The 18284-nt window shown below is 49.0% G+C and overlaps 1 protein-coding gene across 1 annotated transcript in view; it reads right to left on the reverse strand.

Annotated features, from left to right (window-relative positions):
* Positions 1-7482: 7482 nt before the first annotated feature.
* Positions 7483-18284, reverse strand: part of DNAAF5 (dynein, axonemal, assembly factor 5) — a 51388-nt gene continuing 40586 nt past the window's right edge. The window contains exons 9-13 of the mRNA XM_012639083.1: positions 18127-18274; positions 14390-14540; positions 13296-13452; positions 10248-10439; positions 7483-8014 (exon numbers count right to left, since the gene is read on the reverse strand). Of these exons, the coding sequence (XP_012494537.1) occupies positions 7878-8014; positions 10248-10439; positions 13296-13452; positions 14390-14540; positions 18127-18274 (785 nt within the window). The 3' untranslated portion in view covers positions 7483-7877. The remainder of the gene's footprint in view (positions 8015-10247; positions 10440-13295; positions 13453-14389; positions 14541-18126; positions 18275-18284) is intronic.

Here is an 18284-nt window from a genome sequence, read left to right on the forward strand (position 1 = left end):
TGCTAGACTGGTGCACACGCTCAGTGAGAGGGAGTCTTCCAGTCTGCACACACACAGAGCGGCCATTATGTGGGCACATGCCTGAAGGGATGGGATCAACAGGTGGTGACCACTCAGCGGTGCTCCCAGCCCCACCCAGGCGAGGGACAGAAGCTGGGCTGGAAGGTTTCCCGGGCCTGACAGCAGATGGGGGGACCAATCTCCTTGTCCCAGTTGCACGTTCACCTGTCTTCAGACTGGCTCTGGCATCAGTCCAGGTTGCTCACTGCAAACCGAGTCTCCTCAGTACTTGACACCTGGAGTGGATCACGTTAAACACCTCCTTCCTCTTACGTGACAAATTTATTTTAGAAATAATCCTGTAATAATATTTTATTATTTTCTTACTCTTTAGTTTTTTAATAATTAACACTTTAAAAATAATTATTTTACTGTTAAAGACATTACTTAAATTCTGCAAAATATTTTATGATTAAACTAAACTCTGCACTTAGCAAACAATCACACCTTGCAGCTTGCACTGTTTTAAAGCTTAAACGCAAATAAAAACATTCTTATTCACATAAGAATAACAGAAGCATCTCAAGTTCTATCGCTTTGTGTTTACAACCACTGTGTGTAAACATGGTTTACTTCAAATTTAAATTAAACACAGGAATGTGTAGTACTACAGGGGGTTTGGACATGGGGATTATACCCAGAGAAAGACCCAACGATTCCTAAACAAAGCACTTGTTCTCTAAAGGAATGTGTTGCTGGGTCTATATATGATGGAGTCCAACTGCATAAATGGACATTTTCTGACTTTACTTCCCTTTATTAAAGGATAAGTGCAGCTGACCTTTGAACAAAGTGGGGCTTAGTGGTACTGACTCCCACGCAGTCAAAATCCACGTATAACTTTTGACTCCATAAAACCTAACTACTAATAGCTACTGTTGGCCAGAAGCCTTACAGATAACAAAAGGCTGATTCACACATATTTTGTATATTACATATATTATATACTGTATTCTTATAATAAGAAGCTACAGAAAAGAAAATGTTATTAAGAAAATCACAAGGAAGAGAAAATATATTTACTATTCATTAAGTAGAAGTGGATCATCATAAAGGTCTTCATCTTGAGGATGGGTGGGTCTTGCTGTCCCCAGGTGCCTGTTTAAAGGTCAACTGTACTTAAACTGTGGGCACTTGAAGCTCTATTACTGTAATTTACCAAGAACTGCAGCAGCTGTTTAAATTAGATCTTAGACCAACAAAAAGTTCCACCGGGAGTACTTCATCACCCAGACTGCAGCACAGCTGGTGTGTGGTCTCGGCAAAATGCAGAACAACTTCCAGGGAGTGGTTACTACTTTAAATTCTGCGCAAGTGCTGCTGGCCTCCCCGTACTGTGTGCGGGGGTCGGGCGGGCCAGGGCCTGGGACCCAGCGCTCGACGCTGGATGACTGAAGCCACGAGGTTGGAGCCCTGCGCTGGCCCCTTGTCACCCGAACACCGCCGACCGCGGGCCGGGATCTGGTCCAGGTCGGAGTCTGCAGATGTGGCCAGCGAGGCCTCGCTCTGGGGTTGTGGGGTCCGTGGGCCGCTCCCCGACTTCTCCCTGAGCACCCGTGGGGGAGGGTTGCAGACACGCGCCCGTGGGTGACCCAGGCCCTGCTCCAGGCCTGGGGTGACGGTGGCACCCTGGCCAGGCCGCCTGCTTCCCCGGACCGGACCTCTGGGCCGGCCCAGTCCCATCCCCCCCGCAGGAACCCCAGCTATAAGGACTGGAGGGCTCGGAACTCACGGCCAGGCCTGGTGCCCTTGGTGGGGGCCACAGCCCCGGGTGCCCTAGGCGACCTTGCAGGCCGCTTCACGGAGCGCACGAGGCTGTCCAGCTAACCAGAGCTGTCATGGCTTCTGCGCATGTCTGGCTGCGAGGCTGCCCTGGCCACGTGCTCTGTGCATGCCTGGCCGGAGGCCGCGGTGGTCCCGGCGCTCCTAATTGGCTGATTCCCAGTCACGTGCCACATCTTCGCGCAAGGGCAGCGGGGAAACTCCTTGTGAAGGCTCGTGAGCCCGCGGTGCGCCTGCGCAGAGTGGCCGCGGGGACAGATCCGGATCGCGGTGGCCTGACTGTGGCCTTCCGGCCCAGGCGGGGTTGTGAGAGGAATTAGCGGTGCACTCCCAGAACTTTACCCCCTGTTAAACGTGTACCGTGTGGGGAGATGCCACACACTAGAGAACCACTTTGTTGTGTTCAGGTGGGGCGGGCAGCACAGGCCCAGGCCCGCGGTGGGTGGCGTCACCCTGTGCCGCGGCCGTGCGACATGCGAGCCCGATGTGCTGAACTGGAACACTCCGGCAGGGACACACCCGAGTAACTCGCCAGGATGAAACTTCAGCTCTGAAATCTGTTGTTGGGAGACCTGGAGAAAGTGCTCATGGCCCACCTGTTCCCTTACACTGATTTAGCCTCTCTTCCCCACATGGACATCCGCCGTGGTCTCCCCTCCCTCCGCTCTCCACCTGAGCCACAACTGTCAGGACATTTTTTGAAGAATAGAAATAGGAGGAAACATAAGGTCTTAGAGGATGAAAGTACGATTGCAATTAGGCCAGGAAGAGAACACCTACACTTGTGAATGGATTCGTCTGTCTACAGTTACCATTTGTTGTGTTTGTTGTCAGCCAAGAACGGGGCACTGCCTTGTCTCTTCAAATTACACTTGCCAAGGCATTAAGAAACGCCTGAGTGGACACCTAGGCGCAGAGGAGCAAGTGCTTGTGACTCAGTGGCTAAGCCAGCTCCTGGAGCCGTCTCGTGCTTATAGGAAGAGGCTCAGACCCTTTGTACAAGGCCAAGGGTATGCCCAGGTCATAAGAAGACGGAGAGGCCTGGCATGAGCAGGGGCTGCAGCCTCCCTCTGGGATACCAAGCACCATCCACAGCAGTGCTTCCTGTGGCCTCTTAAGATGCTTTGAAAATTATAAATGACTCAAATTCTGGAAAAGAAAAGATACGGTATTCATAGTCTACCATCCTTCACTTATGTCTGACGTCACACAGGCAATGCCTTGATGTCGGAATGACACTGGCTGTTTAGAGAATCCTGGAAAATGGGGAACAGTCAGGAAGGAAGATTTATCTTTCGAGAAAATGTAACTAAGTTCCCAGGCTGGTCAGGAGGCAACTGGTGGCAGGAGGGCAAGCCTGCCGCAAAAGGGCGCTGCACTCCTGCTCCTGCCTGGAGGAGGCAGCCTCTGAGCACACACAGCCTCGGCCTTTGCCTTTGAGCTCAGCCAGATGATTTTTCTTAGAGCTTTAATATTTTTCATTATGGAAAAAATTCACGTAAAACTCACACACACACAAGTAGAGAGAATAGTATTATGAACCCTCTTAGACCCCTCATTGTTCCAGTGATTTAAAAAGTACTGTGCAGTAGCTTTGCCTGTTCTAGAATTCCACGTGAAAGAGATTGTATGCACTCTTACGTCTGGCTGGTTTAATCCGGCCTAGCATCTGTGAGAGCCATCCTTGCTACAGTGCGTAGCAGCCATTTGATCGCAGTGTAGTATTCTGCAAGTGGCGATACTACAGTTTGTTTATCCATTTATTACTGCTGATGGACGTTTGGGTTATTTCCAGTTTGGGACTAGAATAAAGCTGCTATGAGCGCTTGGGTACAAGTCTTGGCATTTTCATTTCTCAACAAGACAACTTCTTGATAAACCTTTTGCTTTGACATCCTGAACATCTTTCCCTGGGCCAGGGGTTCTCTGGGCAGAAGAAATGGGTGTGCTGACTTGGGAGCTGAGAGCGTCACCCAGCGTCAGGTTTCTGATTACAGAACAGTCTCTGCGAGTTGTGTTTGTGACTAGGTGATACACACACTGCAAAGTAAATTTTAAGGTACCAAGAGGCAAAGACTGAACTCCATCTCCAGTCCCTCAGTTGTACGGGTCCCCTCTCAGAGGCCACCACTGGGACTAGCTTCTTTTGTCCCTTCCAGAAATATTTTATGCACAGAAGCAAGGAGGCAGCTCCTCTGCCCTTCTTCTACATATGGGGTATTCTATTCACAACGCTGTGCTCCTTGTTTTTAGAAATTAATAATATATTTTGGAGATCATCCCATACTGACATACAGAACTGTCTTCAGCTATTAAAAGGTAGGTGGTATTCTTATCTTCAAGCAACTCCCACCTTTGTGGGATCACATATCTTCATTTACGTCACAGAAAGATTTCAAAGGAAAGCAAAGCTTGCCTTTGAGCCATGGTGTAGGTAGCAGTAAATAGATGAATTATCTTTAACTTTTTTTATTTGTAACTTTTTCAGTTTCTTAAAATTCAGGAACTGAAGCCTTTGTGACCTTAGGCTGGGCAAAGATTTCTTAGATAACAACACCAAAAGCGCAATCCATGAAAGGACAAATTGATAAATCAGACCATTCAAAATTTTAAACTTCTGTTCTTCAAAAGATACTGTTAAAAGAATTAAAAGACAAGCTACACACTGAGATAAAATATTTGCAAATCATGTATATGACAAAGGACTTGTACCTAGAACATATGAAGAATTTTCAACATTGAACAAGAAAACCCGGTTTTGTTAAAATACACAAATTTTTTTAAAAGACATTTCACTGAAAAAGATACACCAATGGCAAATAAGCACAAGAAAAGATGCTCAACATCACTCACTGGACATTAGGGAAGTGCAGGTTAAATCCTCAGTGAGATACCACGATATACCTACTGGAGTGGCTGAAAGTAAAGATGGATATATCGCGTTGGCAAAAATGGGAGAACTGGAAGTCTTAATAACAACGCTGATGGAAACATAAAATGGTACAACCACTCTGGAAAATAGTTTGGCAGTTCCCTAAATAAAAACTACGTCTACATCTACTATGATTGTCATTCTACTCCTAGATGTTTACCCAAGAGAAATGAAAGCATCTGTCCACACACAAAGACTCATACACACATGTTCTAAGCAGCTTTTTCTGGTAATAGCCAAAAGCTGTTACAGAAACAGCTCAGACATGCATCAGTGGCTGAGTGGACACGTGGCAGAGCCACAGAAAGGAATACTACTGCTCAGCAATGAAAAGGAGTGCACTATTGATGGACACAACGTGGATAGCTCTCAAAATAACTGCCAAGTGAAAGAAGCAAGACAAAAAAAGAGTACATATACGAATCCATTTATATATAACTCTAAAAACTGCAAACTATTGTATAGTGACTGAGCAGTGTTGCCTGGAGACCAGGGAGTGGGAGCGGCGGGAGGGGACTGCAAGGGCGGAATCGTGAAGAGGTTCCCTCTCTTGATCGTGGTGGTTTCATGGCTGTGTACACACGTCAGACTCATCAATCGTCCTCTTCAAATCTATGCTGTTAACTGTGGGTCAGTTATAACTCAATAAAGCAGTTAAAAACAGCAATCAATTGATCAGGGACCACAAACATTTATCAAATATGACCCAGTAATTCTACTTTGAGGTGTTTATCCAAGAGCAACAGAAACATGTCCACATAAGACTGGGACACAGAGCTCAGAGCAGTTTTGTTCATAACAGCCCCAAACTAATGCCCATCACCAGGTGAATGGACAGCTGGAGTTACGTATTGCTGGCCCTAGACCAGTGAATGGATAAACAGCCTCAGAAAAACGTCAGAACGTAGGGCCACATGCTGTATAGTTCCATCTGTATGTAAAGCATTAGAAAAGATAAAACCATCAAGACGGAAAGCAGATGAGTGGTTACCTGAGGCTGGAGTGGAAGTGGGGGTGACTGCAATGGGCTTGAGGAGCCTTGGGGTGCCGGGAGTGTTCTAACACTGGGCTGTGATGGTCACCCAACTCTGAATTCAGTGAAACTCACCCAACCATACACTTAGAATGGGTGAATTTTACAGTCTGTAAATTATACGTCCGGAGTGCTGTTAAAGTCCATGTTAGGGGCCGGTGTCTACGCCGCTGCTCCACCACTGGTGCCTGGCAGAGGGCTCCATAGATGCTTGCTAACTGGAGGGCATTTACCAGAACTTCAAAGAATTAAGTGACAGAGGAACGTAACCCTTCTCGGACATTTATTAGCCCTTTGTAGGCTTTTTGTCCTGTGTCCACAAGTCTGGACACACTTGTGGACGTAGTGTCGTCTTGCTCTGTTTAAAGATGTCTAGGAACTGACCAGCTCTCCTGAGAGCTCCTCCCTGCTGTCACGCTCAGACCTGCAGCCAGCATGTGGCAGGGCAGGACAGCACAGGTGGAGTGGAATGTGTCCTTTAGCACACGTGTCCTGTGCCGAGCTCTCTGCCGTGTGTCTCTGGTTCCTGTGACAAAGACAGGCGATGGGTGGGAGCTGGATGTGGAACTGCAGACTCAGGCCTTGGGATGTCCTGCGGGGCCGACTCAGCAGGTCTGGGTGGAGGCCCCACGATTTGTGATGTTGATGATGCTGGTTAGTCACCTGAGGACCTCTGACCCGAGGGTTGTAAGGCCCCTTCAAAGGAATGGCAGAGGACACACAGCAAAAGGTACATAGGAACCAGCAGGAGACAGTATCTGAGGGCAGCCTAAAGCCCTGCAGCATCAATTACAGAAACCAGCTGGACAGCAGTCAGGAGCCAGAGGCTCTGGACCAGACGGCGGGTGAGGGTGATGTCAGCACCCAGGGCAGGGCGCCCCCTCGCAGGCCGACCTCCTCCCACCTAGCACCCCCAGGCCAATGTCCTCCCACCTAACAGCCCCCAGGCCCACTCAAGGTGAGCCCATGGGTGGCCTTATAACCCCTGGCGATCACCCTAACTTTCAGGGAGCTCCTGCCACCTGGTGTCCAGAGAGGATACTACAAGAGCCCTGGACGGCCCTCTCAGAGGAACCGAGGCCCCCAGAGCCCAGAACTGTGCTGGGATCACTGTGAGGCTCAATGTAAGGAAAAACTAGCTGTTTCTTAAAACGTCGATTAAGTACTAAATCCCTACAAAGATAGGCATATAAAATAATTATAATAAATATTTTTAATTACATTTTCAAACATGAAAGCATAAATGTTAATATTTGATTATTAGAAAATATACACAGCATTTCTCCCTTGTGTTAATATAAACAATGGCTTATGGTAACACCCACTTAAAATGAAATCTTTTAGGCACTTGGGTGTAGAAAGTGTCAGGGAATGAAATAACAATTTTACTTTACTGCTACTTGTAACAGAACAACCAAAATTAGATCTGATTAAATATTTTACTTTCAACACTGCTAGCATACTGATTTAAGAAAAAATACTGTGACCACACACATCCATGTAACTTACAAAGTTCCAGTATATTTAAGGGAGAAATTTCATTGATAACAACTGTTAAGATTTCAAGTTCTTTTTAGTCTGTTCACTGAGATATCAAATTTCAGGAGACAGAACCCAAAGGAAGATGAAATTTCTTTTTAATCACTTTGGCCTTTTTTTCCCCTTTTTTGTTCAATAGTGAAGATCTTTCCTCGTGGACATTTCAGCAGGATATAACCAAGAATCCTCAGCAGTGCAGGGGAGGCTCAAAAAAAAAATGCAGCTAATGTGGCTGCCAGTATGAGCAGCAGACCTTTATTTTAACTTCAGATTAGCTGTGGATTTTTGGAGACCTCTCAGTGAACCGTGTGAACAGGATGTAAGATGACAGAATCCACTCTAAGCAGCAGGTCTCCTGGGAAGGATAGTCTTCTTGCTGTCAGAGTGTTGCTTGTGATACGTCCTGGCTGTTGACAAAAAGGTGCCCTGTTTACGAGGTTTAAAGGCCACAAGTTCCAGCGCAGGCAAGGACACAGGTGTGGCGCTGGCTCCCATGCCAGCCGTCAATGCGAAGCCACGAGCCCGCGCTGGTCAGTGTGTGGCAGGCACGGCCTGCAGGTGCTGCAGCAGCTGCTCGCAGTAGGCGGCGGAGCGGTGCTTGTGGAGCACGGCCTCCGTCTCCCTCACCAGGACGTCCGGGAACAGGGCGCTGCCCTCTTTGAGGACCTCTGTAAAACAGGAGAACACCCGAAGATGCCGGGAGTAAGCATCAAACCAGTCCTGCCGGTACGTGTGCATCAGCTTAATAGCAAAGCTAAAACACCTATGAAAGCATGTTCAATTTTCCTGATGCTGCTGGGTTAGTACACAACACTCACAATATGGACAAAACTTACAGAAAATAATCTTCCCAGAGTTGCCAGCAGACTGGGAAATAGAGGCACCTTTCAAACAGCCCCAGGGTCTTTAGGTCGCATTTTTGGCCTCAGAAACAGTTTCTGCATTAACAAACTGGCTTAGAAAAATGAGCAATTTTCTTATATTCACTGATGCTGATTCATGCGACATACAGTTATTGCAAACCTACTGCGTGCGGGCGCTGTGGACACAGCAGGAAACGAAACTCCATCCTGTACAGTTCGCATTTCAGCAGGGGAGCGGTGGCCAACGACCAGAATCAAGAAGGCAAACGTGTCGCGTGCTCATGGTGATGTGTGAGAGGGAAAGAAACACGAAGCCAAGGCAGGCAGTGGGCGCTGCAGGGCAAGGGGGCTGAGGGGCATGGTGGGGGGCCGCTGTGGTGATCAGGCAGGAGACGACCAGATTCTGCCGTTGGGTGTGAAAGGGGGAGACCAGCAGGACTTCAAGTCGCAGCCCTGAAGCTCAAGGACGGACGACCACTGGGGGTCGTCAGGATCCTGCAGGGAGGGGGGGCAGTGGTTCCGGCAGTAAGGCTGTGGTGCCCACCACACCTTCAGTGGTGTCCACCAGGAAGCTGGACGCAGCTTTGGGCCTGAACACTGGCCACTGCTGTCGTTTTAGGCAATTTCCAATGACTCTGATCCCCGCCTTCTTTCCGTTATCCGGAGAGCACTGACGCAGCTGCCGGGTAATCCGGTGCTGGTGCACTCACTCACGTGCAGACCACTTGACTCCGGGTCTCCAGGCAGAGGTTCTCAAAGTGTGCTCCCAGGATCCCAGGGCCTCAGGACCCTTTGGGGGGCCTGTGAGTCACAACCACGTTCACAGTAACACTCGAAGTTACCCGCCCGTCACCGCGCTCACGTTGGCACTGACGGTGCAGAAGCCAGCTCAGGCCCACAGCCTTCCCTGCTGCAGACTCACCTTGAGCACACAGGCTTTGAGGCGTGTGTGATGAGTGCAGCACAAAGCGCCCGTACGGGGCGGTGAAACCGAGCTGGGAGCTGAGCTGGCAGCTCTCCCCAGAGCCTTGGTTTTCCTCGACAGCTCAGCTGACCGAAACAAACTTGAAGTGCAGACCTGGTACTTGGCAGAACATTTTCTTGAAAATGAGTCAAGTGAGTCTATCACCCCAAGGAGAGTAACTGACAGTATTTGTGGCCAAGGATAAAATTCAAACTTTTAAGCAAAAAATCAGAATTATAAAAAACTTGTCTCTGCCACCATGAGCTTAGACTCTTTCCCGAGATCAGTGCTAACAATGTGATTTTTCTGACACTGCACAATGAATGTATCCACACTGGGAAGATACACATAATATTTTCCAAGTGACATTACAAAAGCGAAGCGGCTATGTTCGAAGTGTGAGAGGGACCAGTGGATTTTATAAGAGCACGAAAGGTTCCCTGACAGGTTGCAGAGTCTACCCTGCAGGTACCTTCAGGAAGCTGCACCTGTCAACTGTCGGCACAGCACCAAGGACGACAACCCACAAGCACCAGAAAAGGCCGCTGTTAATAAAATACTCTTCTCTTTCCCAACTATGTATGAAGCCAGAGGTGAGGCCAAGCTTTTTCCATGTATTTCAGCCAAAACAACGTGTCTCATAACTGACCCAACACAGTAGTGACGTGCAGGTCTGGGTGTCTTCCTGAGCTAGACATCGAGAGACTTGCAAAAATGTGACACAATGCCACTCTTCTTGCTAATTGTTTTGTTTTGGAAAATATGTTTTTCAAAATACATGTTATGTTGATACAGAATGGGTACTATTATTACTTTAATCAAATTAACAGGATTTAAAATTTTTCTCAGTTTTAATTTCTATAATAGTCAATATCAGTGGCTACAACCCACAAAGCCTTGGCATCGCCAGCAGCTGTGCTGAGGCTGCTGAGGGAGGGCCGGGTCCCCTGAGCCCAGGGCCACTGCCCGTCGCCTGTGCCCCCTGCGGCTGCTCAAGCCACTCAGCCGGGAAGACCCCAACTCACACACTCAGCACAGGTATCAGAACTGCATACAAGTCATTAGAAATCTTACCTAAAACTGCATCCTGGACGGCACTCTCTGGGTCGTCAAGGTACACGAGGAGTTCTTTATACAGGTACTGAACACTGCTCTGATAGTAAGACTTCCCATTGGCGCTTTTGATGCACCTCAGCCAGGTGATTAAGGTAGAGGCAGCTGCTATCCTCACGTCATTGGAGACATCATCCAGACGTTTTAGGAGTTCTGGAAGGAGGGGGCCAGGATAAGAGTGTGTGAGATTCTGGAGCAGACATTTCACATGTGAACTTCCACTGAAGGTGTCCCCTTCACACACTTGTGGGGCACCCGCCCTCAGGTCCCAGGAAACACACACCTCATGGGGAGACTTCCTGGCACCTAGAGCCCACTACAAGGTGCACCCAGTGTCCTGGAACTCCTGGGCCCCAGCAGATAGGGCAGAGGAGAGTGACCCAGGCCCCTCGAGGCCCCTCTGATCATCTGCCCAGTGGGCTCAGACAGCCACTTGCATTTCTGCTGAGCCTCTGTGAAAAGACCATTCTGATACTGGAAGCAGAGCAATGACCCTTGCTGATGGCTAGAAACTTTCAAGTTGATGGATAAGATTTTTATTTTTATGTTTTGTAGAGATGGGGTCTTGCTATGTTGCTCAGGCTGGCCTTGAACTCTTGGCCTCAAGTGATCCTCCTACCTCAGCCTCCCAGCGTGCTGGGATTATAGGCATGAGCCATCTGCCCACACTTGGATAAGATTTTTATCAAATTTATGCTTTTCTCCCATCATCTTAAAAAAATCTTTGGCACCTAATACCACGTATCTTCTGGACATTCTCAGGGATCGAGCCCGTAAAACGAGTCAGCAGGTGAACACTGGCGCATGCACAGCGTTGGGCTGGGCGTGCACTGTCTTCACACTCAGAGAACATGCTCTGCCCGCAGCAAGCTGTTCCTGGCTTACTGAAAGGCATGAACAGCATCCAAAGCTCGGACGTCCCACCAAGATGACAGGACTGTGAGATGGGACCCACTGGGTCAACTCCCAGGAAGTACCCAGGCCCTTCCCTGAGGGTGCTGGGGCCCTGGCCACCACCTCTGGTGCAGGCGCAGGAAAGGAAGCCACCTCAGGGCTGGTCCTCTTCGGAGCACCATCTGAACACCGTCTGAGCACCCTCACTTTCGCTGACGCCCTACAAGGCAGCGCTGTCACTGCACACACCTCAGGGATGAAGGAACCAAGTCAGAGACTTATATCTTGTCCAATGTAGGCCAACAAACAAAAGTAAAAGAGCAAGGACACATTCCTCCGAGGGCATTTCCCACGAGCTCAGGCTAACCCTGGAGTCACAGGGGGACTTTGCTGCTGTGTTTAGGATGTCACTCCCCCCTCTCTAGCTATAAATAGAAAAAGCCACCTGCAAGTCCACTTTTGTAACAGCATGAGGTCACCCTTTCTGAGCAGCCGTCAACTCAGGCAGAATCATGGCTACTATGTTGGGCCCATTCTGACACCAGTGAGCACTGGGTTGTCACGGGAGGTCCAAGGGGCGTCTGTGCTCACATCTCAGGGCACCTTCCCTGCGCAGCCACGTGGGCAACAGTTCTCCAAACACGCGGCCTCAAGAAGCACAAAACAGGCATTGCGAAACAAAGGAGCCTACAGAGGAATCCTTTGTAATGAAAATAACCACACTTGGATCTGCCGTAAACTGTAGGAAAAATGCCCAAATATGTGCAATCTTTTCACTAACTTGTTTTAAAAAGTGAGTGAAATCCCGACCAGTCCTGACAGCCAAGAAATCACTTTGATGGAACTTGTTCAAAAATAGGACTATAAAGACTGCAGTAGGAATAAGACATTTGTTGTTACAAAAATAGAAACAAAAAAACCAAACTTGAGAGCACGTGTGGGAAGGCGCCCAGACCCTGCGCAGCGCTCAGCCTGGACTCTGGACCTGTAGGTTCACGTCTGTCTCCAGTTCCAGGAATTCCGAGTCACCATCCCGTCCAAGGCTGTTCCCCACCATCCCTCTGGCCCCCGCCATCCTGGGACCCTCTCATTCCCACTCCACGTCCTACTTCCTCCCCAACACTTTCCATCTCCTCTGTGCTGTGTTCTCAGCAAATTCAAAATTATTGTCTTTCAACTCACTAATTCCGTTCTCAGCCACGTTTAGCCTGGAGTTTATCCAGTGCATCAAGTTTTACATCCCAGTGACTATTCTTCATTTCGAGGAATTCTTAAAAACCATCTTTTAAAGATTACTAAATATTTTTGGCATGCAGAGAGTATAGGTAATGAAAACCTGTGTAGTCACTTCCTGTTTTAAGAAATAAAAAATAAAAAGCCTGGTGTGGTGGCACAGCTGTAGTCCCAGCTACTTGGGAGGCACAGGTGGGAGGATCGCTTGAGCCCAGGAGTTTGAGACCAGCCTAGGCAACACAGCAAGACCCCACCTCTTAAAAAAAGAATGAAAGAAAAAATAACAGCTACATCTACAGCCACAACACACCCTGCCCTATACCAGCCCTCTTCTACCCTCTCTAGGGCTAACTCCTGTCCTGAAATCCAGAAGGTGTTTTCCTTGTGTTATGCTATTTATTTAGTAACATTTTATCTGTCTTGGCTGTGTCTGGACTCATAATACCAACTTGACTGGAAGTCAAAAAGTAACATTTTCTACTTTTTCTATAAAAGAAACCTCTGTCAAACTTAAATACGTCCTTTGGTATCTATGGCTCTAGGATCCCTGTGGATACCCAAATCCCCAAACGCTCAAGTCCTGATACAAAATGGCAGAGTATTTGCATATAACCTGTGCACAACTTCCTGTATACTTTACATCATCTCTATATTACCGACAACGTCTAACACAATGCCTACACGTCACTTCATTCATGCGGACTCAACATAGTACTTGGTGTGTGGCAAATTCAAGTTTTGCTCTTTGGAACTTTGTGGAATTTTTTCCCCCAAATATTTCTGATCCAAGGTTGGTTGAATCCATGGGTGCTGATAAAACCCTGCCTGGATGCAGAGGGCCAACTCTATACACACATGCTTTGAAAAACAAAAATGTCCTACCAGGATAAATCTTGATGAATTTATCCGGATCAAGCACATCATCAGAGGTTTTTAAAAATATATTAATAATACGGCATGAAATTAATCGAGTCATCTGAGAATCTTCCTCCAGGGTGGTCAGAATGTGAGGCATCAGCGTTTCCTGCACGTCCTGAATCTGCAACGAGTAAACACAGCGGGGTAAGTCACAGCCAAATCCACCCGAGGATGAAGATCACTGTTTGTGCCCTCCTGCCTGTAAAAGACTTGGTTTTGGTCTTTTACATATATTTTGATACAAATATAATGGAGTTCGGAATGCTATTTTGAATGTCTCACCTAGGAAGTAGACTGGATTCTTGATTTTAAAATTTAGGTAATTTTAACAATTTTTATTTAACTCAGTCAGTTGATTTTTTATAAATATATTTACAACTCCTTAGTGAGGCCTAAAACCTACATACAGTGCAAGTGCATGTGTCTGATAGTTCTAGACTGTTTAACTTAAGGAACAACGCCTGCACACCAGGAGGTGGTGCTCACGCTCCACTCAGGCGCCTGGCAACGCGTCTTCCCCTGGAGCTCCTGCGTCCCCGACAATGCACATCGTGATACCAAAGTACAAACAAAAGCAAGAGCAGAAATATCGAGGCTTTAATGTTTCTGGTCTGTCCCCTAGCTCCTGTGTGAGCTGGAGATGAGTGAAGATGGTACAGGAAGCCTGAGCCTGTCCTCTTCAGCTTGAATCCTGTGGTTAGAACTTGGTCTTGTAAAGAACATTCATTACTTGATCCTTAGAAAGAGGAGATCAAATCCTCATTGAATCCCCAAGATTATCAAAGAAAACAAAATGTTAGCACTGACTCATGGTCCTGGCGTGGGGCTGGCACCTCTGTTCCTGTTGTCGCACCCGCTCCACCCACACTGCAGGCCCCGTTGCCTCCCCCTTCTGAGCACAGCCTCTGCTCGCACAGCTCCCCTAAGTGGAGACTGAGCTGCTGCTCCCCACCCCGTGCGTGTTCCCCGCTGCACAAGGTCTGCCAGGGGCACCGTGGAGGCCAGTGGGCTCTGGCCTGGTGCCCCTGCTCCCACCGAGGATGCCCCAAGAGCTGTACCTGCTTGGCCGACAGGACCTCGCTGTTGGTGAGTGCCCAGAGGCAGGACACGGCGGCTGTGCGGATGGCTGCGGCTGTCCTCCCCGCATGCCACTGCAGATTGGGGACCAGGATGTCCTTTGTCACCGTCTCAAGGTAGCTGTGAAACTGCCTGGAGCCAAGTGCAGAGAGAGATGAGCAGGGCAGACGCTCTCTTTGGAGGAAATGTTTAGTTTGGGAAATGAACTGGGCTGAGGGGAAGCCAGATGGAAACCGAGGATTGGGCAGAATCGAGGGCACCTGCACTTCCCCAGGGAGCCGGCTGCAGGGCCTGGGGCTGTTCCAGCGGTGGGGAGGGGAGACAGCTGCAGTCACAGAGCAGGGGCTGCACTTCCAGGGCTGCGGCGGCCCCTCCTGTGACCCCAGCAAGCCCGAGGGTGTGTTTTCAGCCTTCTCGGCTTTGTCGCCGGAGACTTCAACTTTCACTCCTCCTCGCTCCAAGGAGGCCTGAGCCCGGCGTCCCCATTCCCACCTGTGCCCACCCTGCAGACACAGGCCCATCGGGTGCCTCTGGCCATAAGGTGAGGCCAGAGGGCTCTGAGCACAACAACTCGGGGATGGGACATTCTTGCCAACAGTCAGGCGACTTTGTTTCGATGGTGACCAACCAGTTTGACATTCCATCAAGACTAAAATAAAGAAAAATAAAACAAGAACGCCCAAGCCCTGTGTTTTCACTTTGCCTGCCTGGCTTGGCGCTGCATTAGTACCACACATGGAGTGCCCTGTTAAAAACTACGCCGAGAGAAGCCTTCGTATTTCCTACTGACCCCACTGCACCTACAGGCCTCCACTGGCAGATCAAAGACATGTTTAGTTGAACAAATAACTCATATCCCGACATCATTCCAAAGTACGTTTCCAGGGTGGCTCAAGTCTCCAATACCAGCTATTTAGCTGAATCCCAGAATGTGCCAGAGACTACACCGCATGCCCTGCCCAGAGGTGTCCCTGACCCTGCCAGCCGCGGCCCCTCAGCTATGGCTGTGTTGGCTTCCAGCAGAGGCATTTCAGAACCAACAGCAAAGCGAAAAGGAACAAATCTGGAAAGCTGATTTGGTGCAGGATGATTTGCACACATTCAATTAGGTTTTTAATTGTTTTAATTTTTACACAAAGAGCTGCCATTTCCTGTGCAGCGATTTACAAGAGGACTCTTTGGAATGACTTAACCCTGAGCCCACCTCCGAGGTAATCGACGCAAGGTGGCCTGGGACAGTCAAAGGGCGCAAGTGCTGGCTGGGCCACAACACGGAATAACAGGCCACAGCCACACAGACACTGCTTCTAGCATAGACTGGAACCCTCCACCTGAACCGTCAAAATGATGGAGAGTAAAAAAAAAGCAGCATGTTACTTTCAAACAATGAATTCTATTGCATACAGGAAGCTGCACACCTGTGCCCGGACCAGGTCCCTCTAAGATAAGATGTGCCAGGGAAACCTGCCCAACAGGCTCCTTCAAAACATGACCACCATTCGGGGGCCGTGCTCTGTCGAGAGACCACATTAAGTGGGCAAAGTGTTCATTAAAATCATGCATATTGCCTTTGCCAGCAAATGATTTTACTCCGAGGCTGTCAACATTTTCCTGGGTCTCAGCCCACAGGAACGGAGCCCTGGGGAGGACGTCTCGGCCACGGCGCCTCCTTGCTGCTTGTCTCCGTTGGATTCTCCATAGGCATCTCAACAGGAGCTCTGGCAACAGCACAAGGCATGAGAAAGGCTGGTGTCACCTGGGAGAGGCAGCCGTGTGAATAGGGAGGCCCAGGCCCAGTGAGGGCTGCAGGACCGGACAGTGCAGCCAGGAGCCCGGAGGGCACACGGCAGAGGCCCATGCGGTGGCTGACACTCTGGGCTCTGCACCCGAGGGCCTCCTATTTACAGAGGGGATCGTGAGCTCACTAGAGGGTTACAGTCCCAGAAATGGGTATATCCTCAGACCAGGAGCCCCTGCTCCGAATTTCCAAGCTGTTTGTTTCTTTAGCACTTCTGTCAGATATAGGACAGGCATCCTTAATCCAGAAGTCCAAAATCCAAAATTGTTTGGGCGCTGACATGACGTGCAAAGGAAATGCTCATTGGAGCATTTTGGATTTTCAGATTAAAGGTGCTTAAGTATGATGCAAATATTCTGAAATCCCAAAAAGTGTGAAACACTCTGGTCCCGAGCATTTCAGATAAGGGAAACCAACGCGTATGAGGACAACTGTGGAACCTTTAATGATCCACGTGAGTCCAAGGTGGAAACCGACCCTTTTCGGGCACCCAGACCTCCCGAGCACCGCTGCAGCGAGTGCCTGCACTGCCGGCACAGAATGGGGGCCTGGACAGGACGGTTGGCACGATTCCCTTCCTGTTGTTTCTATTTAGCAGGGCCAATTAGACATTGTATCTAATCTATCATTTTATAATCCTAAAGATCAAAACCAAATGGATTTTTTAAATCTTTCTTGCCTGTAAAAAAAAAAAAAGCTAATAATTTGACTAAAATAACTGTAATTTGAATAACTTACTTCTAATACCAGTTTCTTTCCATAAGAAGTCTTTAAGTGCAGTTTCTTTTGGGAACTTAGCTCAAGCTTAAAGGCTGTATTCATTAACTCTGTTCTGCATAGAACCTATTTCACTGCTCCTCACAGAATCAGCTGAGCTCTGAGAGGGTATAACCTGGACCCCACCACCTGCCTGTGTACCATCTACACAGCTATCTGCCGCTAACAGGATGGTGGCCAACATGCTCAGTTAGTGTCTTGTGGTCCCTCCTAAGCCTTGAAAGTTTTCAGACAAGCAGGAAACAAGATTCCTGCCATGTGATAGCTGAGGCCCAACTGCAGAGAGGTGTGGGTGACAGGCAGAGGAGGGAAGTCTGTGGGACCAGGTTCTCTGCATGAGACACTTCAGTTTGTCACCACACTAGGACAATCCCCTGCCTGCAGGGGAGGGGCCCAGTGCCAACAGAGCCCAAACCGCTCAAGCTAAGCTCACGGCATCTCTGTCCTGCTGGGACCCGGTGGGGAAGGCTGGGGTGTGACCAGGGTGACCCTGCACACCTGTTGACTTAACAGAGGAAACTGGGGGGGCCCTAGAGCAGCCTCGGAGGCACTGAGCGGGGCCTCTGCCCCACAGCAACTCTGGACTCCCCTGGACCCTGGAAGCCTCCCCCAGAGGACGCGTCCTAAGGGGCTCCGGCAGCAGGTTCCAGCCCAGTACTCGCTCCTCCCTCCCTGTGCTTCTCTGAGCCCTTTCTGTTACTGCACAGCCATAAAACCAGAGGCCCTTAATGGTTTAACGCTAACTACAAGTTCTTTTATGGAACAGAAGGTATTTCTACGGCTTTAACCATCAATGGTGATTCAATCAATTCTGTCAGGTTTGAAAGGTACCAAAATGCTTTTAAACCCCGGAATAGCCAATATATATCCCATTAATAGTTAATGTTCCCTAAAACTTTTTCATTCAATGGAATTTTAATGACCGTACTACATCGACTTTGATTTAGTGTTTCTCTGTGCAGTGCATTCACTGCCAGCGACCCTGCTATTTACCCAGCAAGGACAGGCGTGTCGCCGCACACAGGCCACCCAGAAGCCCAGGGGTCACTCCATGCTCTCTCAGACCTCGGAGTGAGGGGAGGGAGATGGGGGACCCCGGCCCAGCCCCCAGGTGGGGCCGCACGGACAGAGAAACCGACCTACCCCTGGGAGTCCACGGTGTCCTTTGCTCGCAGCAGCAACTTGGACAGGACGGAGAAGAGCTTCAGGCGCATCTGGGGGTCTCTGGTTGGCTGCAGACAGGCCCTGAGAGTGGGGACCACGTGTTGCAGAGCCTCTCCGAGGGAAGGGCCTGGAAGACA

Source organism: Propithecus coquereli, unplaced genomic scaffold (assembly GCF_000956105.1).
Source record: "Propithecus coquereli isolate 6110/MARCELLA unplaced genomic scaffold, Pcoq_1.0 Scaffold137, whole genome shotgun sequence".
In the NCBI taxonomy this organism is placed as follows: Eukaryota; Metazoa; Chordata; class Mammalia; order Primates; family Indriidae; genus Propithecus; species Propithecus coquereli.